This window comes from Terrapene carolina, unplaced genomic scaffold, assembly GCF_002925995.2.
Source record: "Terrapene carolina triunguis isolate 2854851 unplaced genomic scaffold, T_m_triunguis-2.0 Scaffold93, whole genome shotgun sequence".
Taxonomy (NCBI): Eukaryota; Metazoa; Chordata; order Testudines; family Emydidae; genus Terrapene; species Terrapene triunguis.
Window position 1 is genome coordinate 17,674,762 of NW_020664444.1, and position 16,400 is coordinate 17,691,161.

The window sequence follows — 16,400 nt, forward strand, 5'->3', positions numbered from 1 at the left end:
TACTGATCAGATCATTTTCTATCTTCCAGTTTCTTTATAAATATTAACTAAATTCTTCCAAAGCCTCTTGCATAAGTATTTCAGTTTTACAGGTGATAAAATATGCTATAGATGAGAAGTTAGGCACTGTAAATATTGTGTAACTAATTTTATCTAAAGCAGATGAAACTTTTTGCCTTAAACATAATTTCCAAATGTTTTGTCAAGTAATGAGACTTATTTTTCTTAAATATTGATTTCCTTAATTTCACAGGTGAAGCTAGAAAAACTGTTCTGACTAAACCAAGTGATTCTTCACCTGAAGTTATAAATTACTTGGGTAACAAAGCATGTGAATGTTACATTGCAATTGCTGATTGGTCTGCTGTACAAGAATGGCAGAATGCTGTCCATGACTTGAAAAAAAGCACAAGTAATACCTCAGTCAGTTTAAAAGCAGACTTTAACTACATAAAGTAAGGTTCTCATTAATTTATTCAATAATATCTCTGAAAGCAGTAAACTGTTACATGAAAGCTTCTCTTAGTCTCATCATATCAGTGCCATGTGGTTTCCAAGATCTTTATCTTCTGTGATGCAAAATCTATAATGATTTAGTAGGAAAACTTCCTTGATGTATAGTAGCTATAACAGATAAGTAGTGAATTGACACCATCCTAAATAAGCCTTTGGGGCTTTCATGATTCTTAAGATTAGGAAAGGCCTCTTAAATTGTTTATTTGGCTGCAGAAGATAATGGATTTGTTTGTTATTTTTTTAATTGTAAGGGGATTCATCCATTCTCTCAATTAGAATAATTTTTAAAATATCTTGTCTTTCACTTGTATCTTTTTTTATTCTTTAGATTTGTGAATTAAAATATTTTGACTCTAAAGCTTTCTTCAGAAATTAAAGATTATTATGTTGGTTGATATCTAATGATTCGTTAGAGATACAAGGTGATCGTGAGGTAATATATTTTATTGAATCACCATCTGTTGACAAGAGAGAAACTTTCAAGCTTACACAGTGGTGTTCTTCAGGATCTCTGTGTAAATTTGAAAGCTTGTCTCTCTTACCAACAGAAGTTGGTGCAATAAAAGATAATGTTTTCACCTTCACCAACTTGTGTCTCTAATGTCCTAGGGCCAACACAGCTACAACAACCCTGCATATATCTAATGAATCATGATAGTCTTTAGGTTTTTTGAACTAAATATAAAAAAAGTGCACCTAGGATTCTAGCAGACACTTGACTTGTTACTCAAGTGGGGTTCAGCCTTTTTTCATTTGTGAACCCCTAAAAATTTTCAAATGGAGGTGCAGACCCCTTTGGAAATATTACACATAGTCTGTGGACACTCAGGACCACAGGCTGAAAACCACTGTTCTACGGTCATGACAGTCTTTTGCGAACACCTTAGACGTCATCTGTGGTCTAGGGGTCCAAAACCACTGCTCTAATTAAAATTAAGTTGGAATTGCAATAGATAAGACTTCTGTAGCCATTCCATTTGAAGATCTATTTTTGAAGATCCAGTAAACTTCATAAAAAAAATCTTTTGACTGAAGTTTCTCACATGCAGACTTGGCCTAAAAATAAATTCTTGGGGGGAAAAGTTTAAATATAGTCTGTCAAGAAGTTTGAGTTTCTAAGGATAGTGTGTGCCTTTTTTTCTGTTAGTAAAATTGGTGGCCTTCCTCATATAAACATAACAAATGGTTTGTTTTTAAAAGTTGCCATGTAGTTAATCCATAATGTGGGCAAGTCTTTACGATGTGTCTGAAAATATTTTGTTTAGAAATAGTTATGAATACTTCATATCCTTATTCTTTTTAGATACATTTGTCTGTGCAGGCAGAGATTTTCAATGTTAAGCATCCACAAATAGTTTGTTTGCAGGTGCAGAGATTTGATCATTTTGAGTTGTGTGGGGCAGGTGTAGTTTTATCCAGATAGTCTGTCAAAACTACATATTTTCCTGGTTTTTAGGCACCAAATTTGTACTCCCTCTAAAAAGCTTTTTAGGGTTGCTCTATACCCATTTAAGATTATGACTTCACTGCAGAATCAAGCAAAAGGGAGAAACTCTGTATTTAGAGAAATTTTTAATCAAACATCTGCAGTAGTAATGGGAATATAAACATTTTCATAGTGAACATGGATTTTTTTCTTCTTTGTCAGTCCAGACACTTCATATTTCCTTTCTGCCAGCAGATGGTAACAGAACACTTGAACATTTGAATCATGACATTCTCTGTTAAGGGGCTTGTGGGCTCAATCTTCAATGTCTTATCTCAGTTGGCTGACTGATACTGTTCTAGAAGAATCTAGTCTCCTGAAATGCTCAACTGATATGCTGTCAACAGGGTAGAAGGGTTGGGTGAGGAGTTAGATTTTGGCTGTTGCAGGCTATCGGCATACTCCTGTGTAAACAAGGCCCTACACAGGACTCTAGGGCAGTGGTTCTGAACCTGCGGCTCATGGGCCGCTTGCGGCCCAATCAGGACACAGCTGCAACCCATGTGACATCCTCAGGGCCATATACAGGTAGTATTGGATGTGGCCCACATAACACATTGTGGCCCATAATGGTAAATAGGTTGAGAGCCACTGCTCTCGAAGCTTGTCTAGGACACTCAAGAAAATTAACTGAAGGTATAAATTTAAAGTGGATTAGTTAAATCAAGTTTAAACCCCTTTGTGGATGCTACTATTATTAAAGTGGCCTTAATTCACTTTAATTCTGAATAAGAAGGTTCATGTAGTGGTTTAATGCAGTTTAACTAATCCCCTTTAAAATTTAGTTTGGATTATTTTTTCTGAGTGTCCCTGTGTAGACAAGCCCTATGTCTCTTGCCATGTGCACCAAGCAGTTCAATTTCAAAAAAAATTTGGGGCCTTTTTATTGGCACTATACAAGTCAATGGTAAAACTCTCATTGGCCTGGATGGAACTAGGATTCCCCCCCTTGGACATAAAGGAAAGCTCTTTTTTTAATTTTGTTCCCCTGAAAGGATCGTACTTTAATTTGCCAGTACTTATTCTTTTTCTTCCTTCATCCCTACACCTAGTGGAAGAGCACTAAGTGTGTGGACTAATTGATGATTTTCTATAAATATGAAACTTTGAAATGTTTATTCTTTGATTTTGATAGTCTGATAGCTTCTAAATTTTCATGAATGGCAGAAATTGAATTAACTGTTTTCTGCTACGTTACCTTCATTTTACAAATTATGATTGTATATTAAGATTGAAATCTTTGTTTTAAAGTTATGTGAATGTGCTCTGAATTCCACCTTCTAAAGTGCTGTGTAAAAACCTCAGGGCTTTGAATAAAGGTATGTCTGCACTTGAAGCTGGTGGCATAATTCACAGCTGGAGGAGACCTACAGTAGCTCTGACTGAGCAAGCATGCGAAAAATGGAATGTAGTTGCAGCAGCTCAAGTGGGCTAGCTGCCCTGATTACCTGTCTAATTTTTTTGACACACATTCTGGGTGGCTAGCCCTTCATGATGCTTGTGCTGCTGTGAGCTAGCATGTTAACAACAGAATATAGCCAGTCAGAGCTAGCGTGAATATCTCTTCAAACTGGGAATCACACCCCCTGCTCGAAGTGTAGACATATCGTAAGGCTACATGGAAGAAACGTGTTAAAAGAAAATTGGTTTATTAGTAGTGCTCCTTCTGGCTTTTCATTGCTGTTAAGTTGTAGGATATTCACCAACTAGGGTGAAGTAGAAGTATGGAAATAAAACTATAAAAATTGAATTGCAGATCTTTAAGCAGCTTTGAATGTGGAGAACTTACTGACTGTACAGAACAGCTAGAACTGCTACCTGGAGAAAACATCAACCTACTTACTGGAGGATCCAAAGAAAAAATAGGTAAAAATAAAATCAAAATTCATAATAAACAAAGTAATTCCTAAACACGTATTATAAGCTTAAAATACTGTACCAGATCAAAATAGAAATGATACTTGGAGACTTTCTGGATATGGATTCCAGAGTTCAGCAGAACGACTGTAACTTTATTTACCAAGTTGAGAAATAATTGGCAATCATAATCCTAAATGCTGTTGTATTTTTTTTTATATTTGTGTGTGTGTGTTTTGAGAAAAGAATTTGGATTTAGATATGTAATTTTCTCATTAAAAGGATTATGGTAATGGTTGGTAATTTTTAACCATTTGTGGAATGTATGTATAATCTCTGTAGACATGAAGAAGCTGCTTCCTAACATGCTAAGTCCTGATCCAAGAGAATTTCAGAAAGCAATTGAAGTACAGTTGTTGAGAAGTTCAGTATGTCTGGCAACAGCTATAAACCACACAGAACAGGAACAAAAGTGGCAATTGATAACTGAGTAAGTTTAAAGAACCTTTGAGTGAATACAGTGACCTTGTATAATTTGTGTGTGAGAGAAGTTGTAACCCGTTAAATACCACTTTCTAGTAACTGTAGTCTTCGTTGTGTTTAAGTATCAAGCTTTTGTTTGGCTGCCTTTCTGAGAGTACATGAAGTTGTGTTTCATGGATTAGGAGTATAAACAGCTAGGAGAAAGAATGAGGAGGGATTTTAATTTTAGAGATCTAATGCTTTGTTCACCTGGGCAGTTGACAGTAAACAGTGCTTTGAAACAGACAATCTGTGGAATTTACTGTGCATGATAAATGATAGGATCAGGTCTTGCATAACCTTTCTTCCATATGAAGAGGCTGAATTTTGCTGCCTGTTGCCTGTTCATAATTTTTTTATGTTAATAAATATCAATATCTATTAATTAAAAAGACAAGGACAATTAGTAGCTAATAGAATGGACTGTTCTAGTTTCTAACACTAAATCTTTATTTCAGAAATGTTGTAAAATACCTGAAGCAGACGTCACGAATAGCCGTTGGACCTTTAAGACTTTCCACGTTGACTGTCTCTCAGTCATTGCCAGTGTTGAGCACTCTGCAGTTATATTGTTCATCTGCTTTGGAAAATACAGTATCAAGCAGGCTTTCATCAGAGGTATATTTTCTTGTGTATAAATTTTTAAAATAATATTAATAAGGTCATGTGTTAATACATGCATCAGGTAATATCTTTCTACTGAACTGTTATTGCACGAACACTGTTGCAGAGATAGGCTCATTCTTATTCAAACTAAGTTGAGAACATGTTGAATTTCCTAACATAGTTGCACTTGAAAATAATTGTTTTTAATCTGTTAGTAAAATTTCTGACTATTTAACACCACTTCCATCTGCACCTTTGTAATCCCACAGTAAAAAGGGCTTCATTGCAGGACTCTTCAGACCTTACTTTAGACACCTCTCTCATGCAGTAACATTCCTACTCAAGCAGTCCAACTAACCAAATATTTTTGGTGTTATTTTGCTATATAAACTTAAATTAGTAAATTACAGCTTACTCCACTCTAAAATATTCTTTAGGTATTGAAAACTACAGGCTCTACATTATTCCATGACAAACATGAAATTTTTTATGCCTTCCGCAGGACTGTCTTATCCCTCTTTTTAGTGATGCTTTACGGTCGTGCAAACAGCATGATGTAAGACCATGGATGCATGCCCTAAGATATACTGTGTACCAGAATCAATTGCTGGAAAAACTTAAAGGTATCTAAATTTTACTTTAACGTTCTGAAGTGTCTATACAGAGTTAGTAACTTAGATCTTTGTTTTGGTAGAAGCACCTGCATTTTCATGGTTCAAATAATTTGCTTAGAAATATGAAATAAACATGTTTTATTTAGCAAATGCTTATGTATGTTATAAAATATTCAGGAAACGTTGCTATAATGCAATTCACTCATCCTCAAGTTTTTAAACATGTCCATTGTATTCTTAGACATATCTTGTACTGTCATTAGTGTGTTTTCAAAAACAAGCTCCTTTACAGTCATTCAAGTATGCTTGTGGTGTGTAAAGAAGCAGGGTACGGGTGAAATCTCTGCCCTATTTTTTTTTCTTCTTTTGGTAATCCATGAGTCTCAAATTTTAAATGTCAAACTAGAATTAAAAGTAGCTACATGAGACGAGAGCGTACTATGGAAGAGTGATTAATGTTTTTTAAATTGGCTCCAAACAGGTTTTTTTTACTTTTATATTGTCTAATAGAATCGTAAAATGGAAAAACAAATTGCAAAAATATTGCTTTGCTTATGTAACTAGTTTTGTGGCCTCTGACATCAGCCATCTGTTAAATTGCATGCATATTAGAGGGGAGAGAGCCCACAACCTTCTGCTCCAAAGCCATCTCCTATATCACTTGACCTAACAGACTCTTCACTAGTTGTCAGTGATATTTTTTTTTGCTGTGAATCACCCATCTAATACTCTGGATTTTATCTGTCTTCTGAAAAAAACATGTATCAGTAAAATCGCACAATAATGAATTTGGACCATTGTCAAGAATCTAAAAACCCTTAAGTCATTCTTCTATCTTCAGAAAAGAAAACTCCCACTTAATGGTCATTTAAAAAAAAAAAAAAAAAAAAAGGGCCTGGGAGAATAAAAAAGGATTAAAAAAATAAAAAGCACACAAAAAAAGGAAATAAAAAAAAAAAAAAAAAAAAAGTGCCTGGGAGAATAATGAAGGTTTAGCATGATCTGAAGCTCAGTACAAATGTGGGTTCTGGCAAACCAATTAGAAATATTTGAGCAGCTCTCATTTCTTTGAAGAGAAAGCAAGTAGTATACATAGACTTAAGCCAGCATACCAGTTTTTTAAAATACTTACTTAGGAAGTTTACCCAGGATTACAACATAGTGCCAAATCCAAAAGAGGTCCATTTCTTTTGTTAGAATTTGATACAGAGAAAGCTTTTGGTAGAATAGAGTGGAACTTTCTGTCTATGTAGTCCTATCATATTGACTTTGACCCCCAATTCCTTAAATGGTTAACTGCTCTTTATACTGGCCCAAAAGCAGCTGTGCCTTTTGGAGTTAAAGCTCCCCTGTTTAAATTACACAGGGGAGCTAGGCAAGGATATCCATTGTTTCCTTTACTTTTTACATTTCCATGGCCTTTATACAGAGGATAAAGAATAACAAATTTATCATAGTAAGAACGACAACACCTCAGAAAATAGCTTTATATGCTAATGATGTAATAGTATCTAACCTGAACATTTCCTTAAAATTAGTATCTAAAGAAATCCATGATGTCAGGAAAACATGAGGCTTGAAACAAATTATAGTGTTTTTATGTGCAATTATAAATCTGTAATACTAGCTATAAATTTGCTAGACTTTGAGAAGTTATCCCTCCAGAAAACATTTGGGTTCAAATAGGCAACAAATTCTGTAAGATACTGGGGAATTAAAATCTCAAAACAGCCAAGAGCTATATGATTTAAATTTCAAACTATTATTTTAGCAGATGAAACAACATTTGGGGTTCTGGGGGAAGTATGCAGTTTCTTGGTTGGTAAGAATAGCCATGATCAAAATTAATATTGTTGCCCAGGATATCTATCTTGCTTCAAAATCTTTCTATAATCATTCCAGATAAAACTCTAGCAGGCATACAGCGAATATTAGAATTTATATGGACTAAGAAAAGACCAAGAGTGAGTGCAGTTTTTTTCCTCTGTTGGTAATTGCATTCTGTATATGGCTGGCATGGTGAGGCAATCATCTACTATGTGTTCCAAATGCAATTATTGCTTTAAAACAAAGTTTTGTTAACAAAAATTTGCTTTCTTTTTCAGAACAAACTGTCTCTGTTAGAAGTCATCTAATGGAACTGGGTCTAACGGCAGCAAAATTTGCTAGAAAACGGGGGAATGTGGCCCTAGCCACACGATTGCTTGCTCAATGCAGTGAAGTTCAGCTGGGAAAAACCACTACTGCTCAAGATTTAGTTCAGCACTTCAAAAAATTGTCAGCACCAGGTCAAATAGATGAAAAATGGAGTCCTGAACTTGATATTGAGAAAACAAAATTGTTATACACAGCTGGTTAGTGTTTGATAACCTCACACAGATACTATGGCTTGTAGTACTTCTTGCCAGGTTGTTTTTTCCAAGAAATCATAATGGTACAGTAAATCTAGAAATTGCTTTCAGCCCAGTAACTAATGTCTGAGTTTTCTCTTCAGCTGTTTAGATTTGAAGGAGGAGAAACTCCCTTTATTACAAATTACTGAGAGTATATAATTGTTTCTTACTCTTACAGATATTTGGCCCGGTAGTATAGACTTATAATACCCCAGTAACATTAGCAGATAGAAAAAGGCAGTCTCTCATTTCTGTTCATAATTTGTTAAAGCTGCATCTGAAATTTGTGGAATTTGAGATTACTAGTAAAAATGTACTGTGTGTCTTGATATATAGGTCAGTCAACACATGCTATGGAAATGCTGAGTTCTTGTGCCATATCCTTCTGCAAATCTGCCAAAGCCGAATATGCAGTAGCTAAGTCTATTCTTACACTGGCTAAATGGATTCAAACTGAATGGAAAGAGATTTCAGGACAACTAAAGCAAGTATACAGAGCACGACAGCAACAGAATCTCACTGGCCTTTCTACATTGTCTAAAAACGTATATACTTTGATTGACCTGCCGGCTGTTAATACAATAGAAGAGGAATATCCTAGGATTGAAAGTGAATCTACAGGTAAAAGTTCCTCCTTCTAGTTTATGCTTTGCCAGACTATATGGTTACTCAGATGTGATGGTTCCAATAAAGGGCAGAGCCAGTTGCACTGGTAAAGTTTAATGTGGTACAACTGCTTTGCTATTTAAAAAAAAAATGATTTTCAGACTTAGGGTAAGATTTTACATAAAATTCATATTTCGGTGTTTTGTAGAATTTAAATACTAATGGGAAATACAGGAACTTGGAATGAATTCTCTAAGGGCAGCACTATGCTTTGTTATGCTTTTGTGATAACTTTAAACTCTCACTTAAGATCTAGCACCCAGACTGTGAATATAAAAGATCTATATTTAAAGATTTTTAATAAATCTTCTAATTGTGTTTAAAGTTTTTTTTCCTCGAGGGGTAACTGATCTTCTTTCTAAACAACTTTTATTTCTCTTACAATTGTGATGTGTTTTGCAGTTAGTAAAGTTGTTTGTTTTTAGGAGACTTCTCCAAGTGTCACAATTAAATTTTTCTTTGTTTGAATCTGGACTTCCTATCTAATTTAGGACTCTGTTCAGCACATGCTCTCTACCTGACTTGAATCTGTATTCTCGTCTCTTTACCCTTCCTATATCTCCACTCTCTTTAAAGTGATATATAGAAGTCTTAGTCTCTGAAGCACAGAATTCTGTATTTTGGAGATCAGGATTCTCATAAATGTGAATCAGATGTGTTTATTTTTGTGTGTAAACCTCTGTTGCTCTATTTCCACCACCACAGTAAATATTGGCGTTGGAGAACCTGACTTCATTTTGGGGCAGCTGTATCACCTGTCTTCAGTACAGGCACCTGAAGTAGCCAAGTCATGGGCAGCACTGGCTAGTTGGGCTTACAGATGGGGCCGGAAGGTAGTTGATAATGCCAGGTAAATCTATTATCCTTATTAAAAAAAATTGTTAATTTCACATTTGTTGAGTATATCTTAGCTCTCAATAAGTGTAATTCACCCCTGTGCGGTGCAGAGACAAAACAAGAGGGATGTGCCACTTGTGTTCTGTTTTGGTGAATTTCACCCTAAGATGAAGCCTTAAATATACAGTATTTAAAAAGGTAAGTAGCTCTTTAAATATTTACATTAATTGTGGTTTTGGGGTTGATGACTTATTAAATGTTACAGTCAGGGAGGTGTCCGTCTTCTGCCAAAAGAGAAATCTGAGGTTCAAAGCTTGCTTCCTGACAACATTGCAGAGGAAGACAGAGAGAAAATCTATGGCATTCTTGGACAGGCAGTATGTCGTCCAGCTGGAATTCAGGTAAGTGGAAACTTGCATTCTTGAAAAATGTTCCAATTCATTCAGTTTGCCACTTTAGCTTTCCTCCCTGATTGTGTAGCGGACTACAATATATATATAATGCCTTAAATCAAACTTCTACCAAAATAGCATACTGCACAAAAAATGCAGAAATTCCCAAAGAAATAAGCTATGTTAGTGATTATACGTGTATGGCATTATGTCTGCTCTGGGAGATTATGGCTATATTATGGAATGAGGCAACTGAAAACTGTGTGTGTACACATTTCAAATTCCTGGCTACCCTTTCCAGGATCAGCAATTAATATACATTGTGGAAAAGTTTTGTGGTCTTGTTCAAAACAATTATCTCATTCTTTCCTCTTAATATTCTTGCATAATCTGAGTTTAGGATGAAGACATGACCCTACAGATCACAGAAAATGAAGACAATGAAGAAGATGACATGGTGGATGTTATATGGCGTCAATTGTTGACTAGTTGCCCCTGGCTTTCAGATCTTGATGAAAATGCAACAGAGGGGTTAATTAAAGTGTGGAGAAAAGTAGTAGACAGAATCTTCAGTCTCTATAAACTGTCCTGCAGTGCATATTTTACCTTCCTTAAACTCAATGCTGGTCAGGTATGCATTACGGTCTGCTGTGGTGATGAAAGCTAGTTCCTAAACATTTTTAAAGCTCAAGACCCATGACAAAAACAGTATGGTCAGTTAAGAGTGCTATTTCTTTGTATAATATGTAGGTTCCTCTTGATGAAGATGATCCCAGACTACTGTTAAGAAACACTTCTGAACAAAGCACTGATGATGTTATTGTGATGGCAACCTTGAGATTGTTGAGGTTACTTGTGAAACATGCTGGAGAACTTCGACAATATCTAGAGCAGGGACTAGAAACAACCCCTACTGCTCCATGGAGAGGTAAGGTGGTTTTAGCTGAATTATTAAACTGAATTTTGACACACTTTTTTGCTAAATATAAATAAACAGAAAACTTCTTATGAAACTTGTCTTGACAAACCTTTGTTTTTCAACCCTTGTAAACCCTAAGTTTATAAAATTTTATACACAATAGTTTGTCTCCCACCTAATAAGCAGATTATTGTGTACTCTTCATCTAACAAAACTTAACTTCTAAAAAGTTTTTGGTATTTCCCAAGACTTTTGCAAAGACTAACCTGTATTCAAATTTGAAAGACTATTTTAAGTTTCTTGTAGGAAGGTGAATGACCCCTTCCCAGCTGGGCCAGAGGGATGGACCATATATCCCTGAATTACAGTGGTAACTGCTGGACAGTGGCAGCCCTTCCAGGAATGGGTGAATTCCTACCACTTCTTTCAAGTGCTAGGATTAGTCAGCAAGATGCAGTGACCTGACCATAAAAGAGTGATGCTGAGTGGAAATGGGTCTCTTCTTATTCCACCTTCCACACTGTCACAAAATCACATTTGTTTTTGGAGCTTCTAGTGATGCAATCCCTAAAAACTATATGACTCTAACAGACCCAATGTGCAGGACTCAATTCCTAGTGCTCTATTGCAAGATTTATGTACTAAATATAATTGACTCCACTCCTTGAATGGTGGGGGGGAAATAATCTAGTACCCATACAGTAAAAGGTAGAGATCTTGCTGTGGTTTAAATAACAGGAGAATGTGACTGTTCAGTTTCTTGGTACAAAAATTACACATCACTGAAAACATCTTTCTGTGGCTTGAGTGTACAAAAATCAATGTAGCCCCTTTTTCTGCTTCTTTTTATAAAGGTATTATTCCTCAGCTCTTCTCCCGCCTGAACCACCCTGAAGTATATGTTCGTCAAAGTATTTGCAATTTACTGTGTCGAGTAGCTCAAGATTCTCCTCATCTTATATTGTATCCTGCAATAGTGGGTACCATTTCACTTAGCAGTGAATCCCAGTCTTCAGGTACGGAAGGATTCTTTTTGTTGTTGTTGGGGTTATTACTGAATGCCAAATAGTTGATAAATGCAAAGTGAAATAATGTTCAGAAGGTCCATTTTAAACAATTTGCTGAGAAATACAGCAAGTCTATGTATGTGTGCTGCTAGCTAGACTGCAGTATGTTTGAACTTTTACTGTTTATCCAGTAAAATGCCATTACAGTAAAATTGTTCTGATTAGTTTCATCACTTCGGTAATATCCTTTGATACAACACTCCTTAAGGCGTGAAGTATTATGGACTACACCTGTGAACTGTCTAAAATTCAAGTACCTTATATGGAGACCCCTTTGGCACACCATAATTTTTTCATTATGATTTCATATATTATATCTAAGCCTTTTATATGTCCATAAGTTTGTGCAGTACCTAGCATAATGGGGCCCAGATTCAAAATTTGTCCTTAGGATGCTACTACAATATGTATATTATTCAATACACTTTTTCTAATGTAGGGAACAAGTTGCCCTCTGCAATCCCTACTTTGCTAGGTAACATTCAAGGTGAAGAACTATTAGGTGGTGAATGTGAAGGAGGAAGTCCCCCGGCTTCTCAAGAAAGTAATAAGGATGAACCAAAAAATGGATTAAATGAAGACCAAGCAATGATGCAGGACTGCTACAGCAAAATTGTAGAAAAACTGTCTACTGCAAATCCAACCATGGTGTTGCAGGTAAAATAAATTGTTTTTTGTAATTTATTCAGGCTGACTTGTAACCAGACATACAGTTTGTGAAATTATGTATTCTTCTTTGAGTGCTTGCACGTGTCCATTCCAATGTAGGTGTGCATGCGCCCTGAGCACAGTTGCCAGAATTTTTTCCCTTAGTGGTATCTGTTGGGTCGGCTCCAGTGCCCCCTGGTGCCGCGCGCTCATAGCGCTGGTATGAAGCCCTGCTGAGCCCGCATCCCTTTAGTTCCTTCTTACCACCCATGATGGATGCTGGAACTTCCCTCTTTGCTCAGGCAATCTCTTCCAGTGGTTTCCTTCTCCCTTTTCTTTGTGTGTATAGTTCTTTTAGTTTAGCTAGTTTTGTGGTGGTGGTGGTGGTAGTAGTAGTACTTTTAGTAGTTAGTGTGTTTTGGATGCCTCTGTACTTAGTTGGAGAGGCTTGTCCGCTCGCCAGTGCCAGGGCATGCCTCTGTCACCGGACTTTAAGCCCTGCTCTTCCTGTGGCAAGTCGACTAATTGCATCTTCACCAGACCCACTAAATCGCCACCACTGCATTAACTACATCAACGGGCAGGGCGGAGTGCTCTCTTCCTCCCTATGCCAGGAGACAATCCGGCTGTGGGAGTTCTGCATTACACAATCAATCTACCTAGAAGCATCTTACCTGCCAGGTACACAGAACCAATTCGCAGATCACCTCAGCAAGTCCATCTCCACTCGCCACATGTGGTCCCTTCATCCAGACATGGCAAGGGACATCTTCCAGAGGTGGGGGACTACCTTTATAGACCTGTTCGCTACCTGTGACAACAGGAAATACCATCAGTTTTCTCCCTGAGGGACCACAGCCTTGTGTCTCTTATGGGTGCCTTCCTGTTGGCATGGACAACTTACCTGTATTACACTCCCCCGCGCGCCCCCTCCCCTTCCATTAATTCACAAGGCTCTGTCGAGGATCAAGCAGGACTGATCACGGGTCATCCTTATAGCACTGGTTCACCATCCTCTTAAGCCTTTCGGTGGAGCCCCCAATCCGGCTCCCACTGCACCTGGACTCGATCACCCAGGACCATGGTCAGCTGCTCCACCTGAACCTCAATGCTCTTCATCTGACAGCCCGGGATCTTCATGGCTGAATCCTGAAGAGCAAGCTTGCTCGGAGCAGGTTCATAGAGTCCTACTGGGCAGTAGAAAATCTTCCACCATGGCAACTTACCTGGCAAAATGGAAACGATTCTCCATCTGGTCTTCCCAATGCAGGGTTCCACCTATACATTCCTCATTGCAACTTATTTTGGAGTACCTTCTGCTCTTGAAACAAGAAATTGGCCATTTCATCTTTCTATCCTAAAGTTGACAACGGATTGGTCTTTTCACACAAAATGGTAATCCGTTTTCTCAAAGACCTGGAGAGGCTGTTTCCTCAGGTAAAGAAACCGATCTCTCGTTGGGACCTAAACCTTGTCCTGTCAAAGCTGACAGGCCCGCCCTTCGAGCCGCTAGCAACAGGCTCGCTGTTGCACCTCTCCTAGAAAGTGGCCCTCACTTCAGCCAGAAGAGTTTCAGAAATCTGAGGCCTCACATTGGAACTCCTGTATATGATGTTCTTCAGAGAGAAAGTACAGCTGTGCCTGCATCCAAAGTTCCTCCCAAAATTGGTTTCACAATTCCATTGCAGCCAAGCAGTTTTTCTAACAGTATTCTACCCTAAGCTGCATGCAGATGGGGAAGAACAGCGTCTGCACTCCTTGGATATTAGATGGGCCCTGGCATTTTATATTCAAAGGACCAAAACGTTCCGCAGATCAACTGTTCATGCCGATAGCTGAGAGAATGAAGGGGCTCCCCATCTCTGCCCAAAGGATTTAGTCTTGGATTACTTCATGTATCTGGGCATGTTACGACTTTGCAGGAGTCCCTCCTCCACCTAACCTGACTGCTCACTCCACAAGATCTCAGGCTTCTTCAGCCGCTTTCCTAGCTCAAGTCCCTATTTAAGATATCTGCAGGGCAGCAACCTCGTCCTCGGTGCACACATTCTCAGCGCACTATGCCATTACCCAACAAGCCAGAGACTATGCCAACTTCGGCTGCGCAGTGTTGCAGTCAGTGTGTCCTTGAACTCTGAGCCCACCTCCTGTGCAACTGCTTGAGAGTCACGTACATTGGAATGGACATGTGCAAGCACTCGAACAAATGTTTGCTAACTTTTCTATAACTCTTGTTCTTCGAGATGTGTTGCACATATCCATTCCAAGACCTGCCCGCCGTTCCCTCTCCTGAAGCGATGGGTAAGAAGAACCTGAAGGGGGGCTGGGACAGTGGGGACCCTTATACTGGTGCTATGAGCATGCAGAACCAGGGGGTGCAGGAGCCGATCCAATAGAAAAAATTCCAGCAGATGTGCTCTGGGCACTCTCACACCTACATTGGAAAGGACATGTGCAATACATCTCGAAGAACAACAGTTACAGAAAGATTAGTAGCTGTTTCTTTTGGGTGGAGGGTTGTTAATGTTTTCAGTGTAACTTTAATCTTACTGTAAGGATGTCATTCTTTCAAGACATTCAAGCTGCTATTAAATAGATGAACTAGAAAAAAAATTCTTGAACTTTAAAAATAAGGGCATTTTAATTTATTTTATACAGGTTCAGATGCTAGTAGCAGAGCTGCGCCGAGTTACAGTTCTTTGGGATGAACTTTGGTTGGGAGTGCTGTTGCAGCAGCACATGTATGTCCTCAGACGGATTCAACAACTGGAAGATGAAGTCAAGAGGGTTCAAAACAACAACACTCTACGGAAGTAGGTTTTCATGAATAACTCCTATGTAAAAATTGGTGAGAAAAGACAGAATGTCACTGTGCACTAGAATTATTAAATTGACCAGTCATTCTTTTCCTATTAAATCTGTATCAGAGGTCAGGGTGCCACAGCTGGTACTTTGGTGCATTCCATTTGCACCACACAACAGGTGCAAGGGGGGCAAAATACACCAACACGTTCTTTGCTGTGGATTCCTTCAGTATGGAGCAGTCACCTGTGGGCATAGAGCTACGGTATTCATATCCTACTCCTTCTTCCCTTCTCACAGCCCCAGTACAGGCTTATGTCAGCTGTGTAGAGGTTTGTCAGGGGTAGAGATGGGAGTGGCTTGTGTACACGATACTCCAGCTATTCACCTCTGGCGTACAGTGGCAGAGGGACAGTTAACAGCTCATGTTAGGCTTGTACAGGAAGCTTTAATCGATTTTCAGTTTTCAGCTTGTCTTTTTTCCATTCCTGGGTTTTCCTGGATGGCTGTGTGGAGGAGGGAAATGATGCCTTTTGAAGCACTTGTCTAGCCTCAGGCAGAATCAGATAAGCTTCAATCCTGCTCTCCCTGTAATTTACTGCAGTCTAGCATGGAAACAGACAATAAAGAAGCCAAAATTATTACTGCTTCCTCATATGCAGCGCTGCATGCAGCTGCGCAGAGCCCTCCCTGCTCACGCCAGGGCAGCTCCTGTGACTGGAGAGGAAGAAGTGACAGGCTGTGCCTTTATTCCCCATAGTGATGGGGCTGATTCAGAGGCTTCCATTTAAAAAATTAGAAGCCAAAGCTCAGGGGACCATATTTTCAATATGTACCCATATACAAATTTTCATCTTAACATAGCCACCCTCAAAGGCCACAGTTAAAAGAACTGAGGACCAAAGATTGGATATCCCTGTCTTAACTGCTTTTAGTTTGTTGTCTCTTATTAATGTATGAGATCACCTTTATCATATATCTGTTTGATTCTAAGTTCTTCACTGGTAGGCAAGATTGAAGGTGGCAAAATATACTCAAATTTAACTATTAACAATTCTGTAATTCGTCTTTTCAA

General features: G+C 38.2%; 1 protein-coding gene across 2 annotated transcripts in view; it reads left to right on the top strand.

Moving 5' to 3' along the window:
• Positions 1–16,400, top strand: part of SMG1 (SMG1 nonsense mediated mRNA decay associated PI3K related kinase) — a 117,676-nt gene that overhangs the window by 73,878 nt on the left and 27,398 nt on the right. For both annotated transcript variants that reach the window (XM_026650633.2, XM_029911304.1), the window contains exons 25-38: positions 254–455; positions 3,759–3,868; positions 4,202–4,349; positions 4,840–4,999; positions 5,490–5,610; positions 7,707–7,955; positions 8,331–8,615; positions 9,366–9,510; positions 9,763–9,898; positions 10,290–10,520; positions 10,640–10,817; positions 11,663–11,824; positions 12,315–12,532; positions 15,182–15,336. In XM_026650633.2, coding sequence (XP_026506418.1) covers positions 254–455; positions 3,759–3,868; positions 4,202–4,349; positions 4,840–4,999; positions 5,490–5,610; positions 7,707–7,955; positions 8,331–8,615; positions 9,366–9,510; positions 9,763–9,898; positions 10,290–10,520; positions 10,640–10,817; positions 11,663–11,824; positions 12,315–12,532; positions 15,182–15,336 — 2,500 coding nt within the window. The remainder of the gene's footprint in view (positions 1–253; positions 456–3,758; positions 3,869–4,201; positions 4,350–4,839; positions 5,000–5,489; positions 5,611–7,706; positions 7,956–8,330; positions 8,616–9,365; positions 9,511–9,762; positions 9,899–10,289; positions 10,521–10,639; positions 10,818–11,662; positions 11,825–12,314; positions 12,533–15,181; positions 15,337–16,400) is intronic.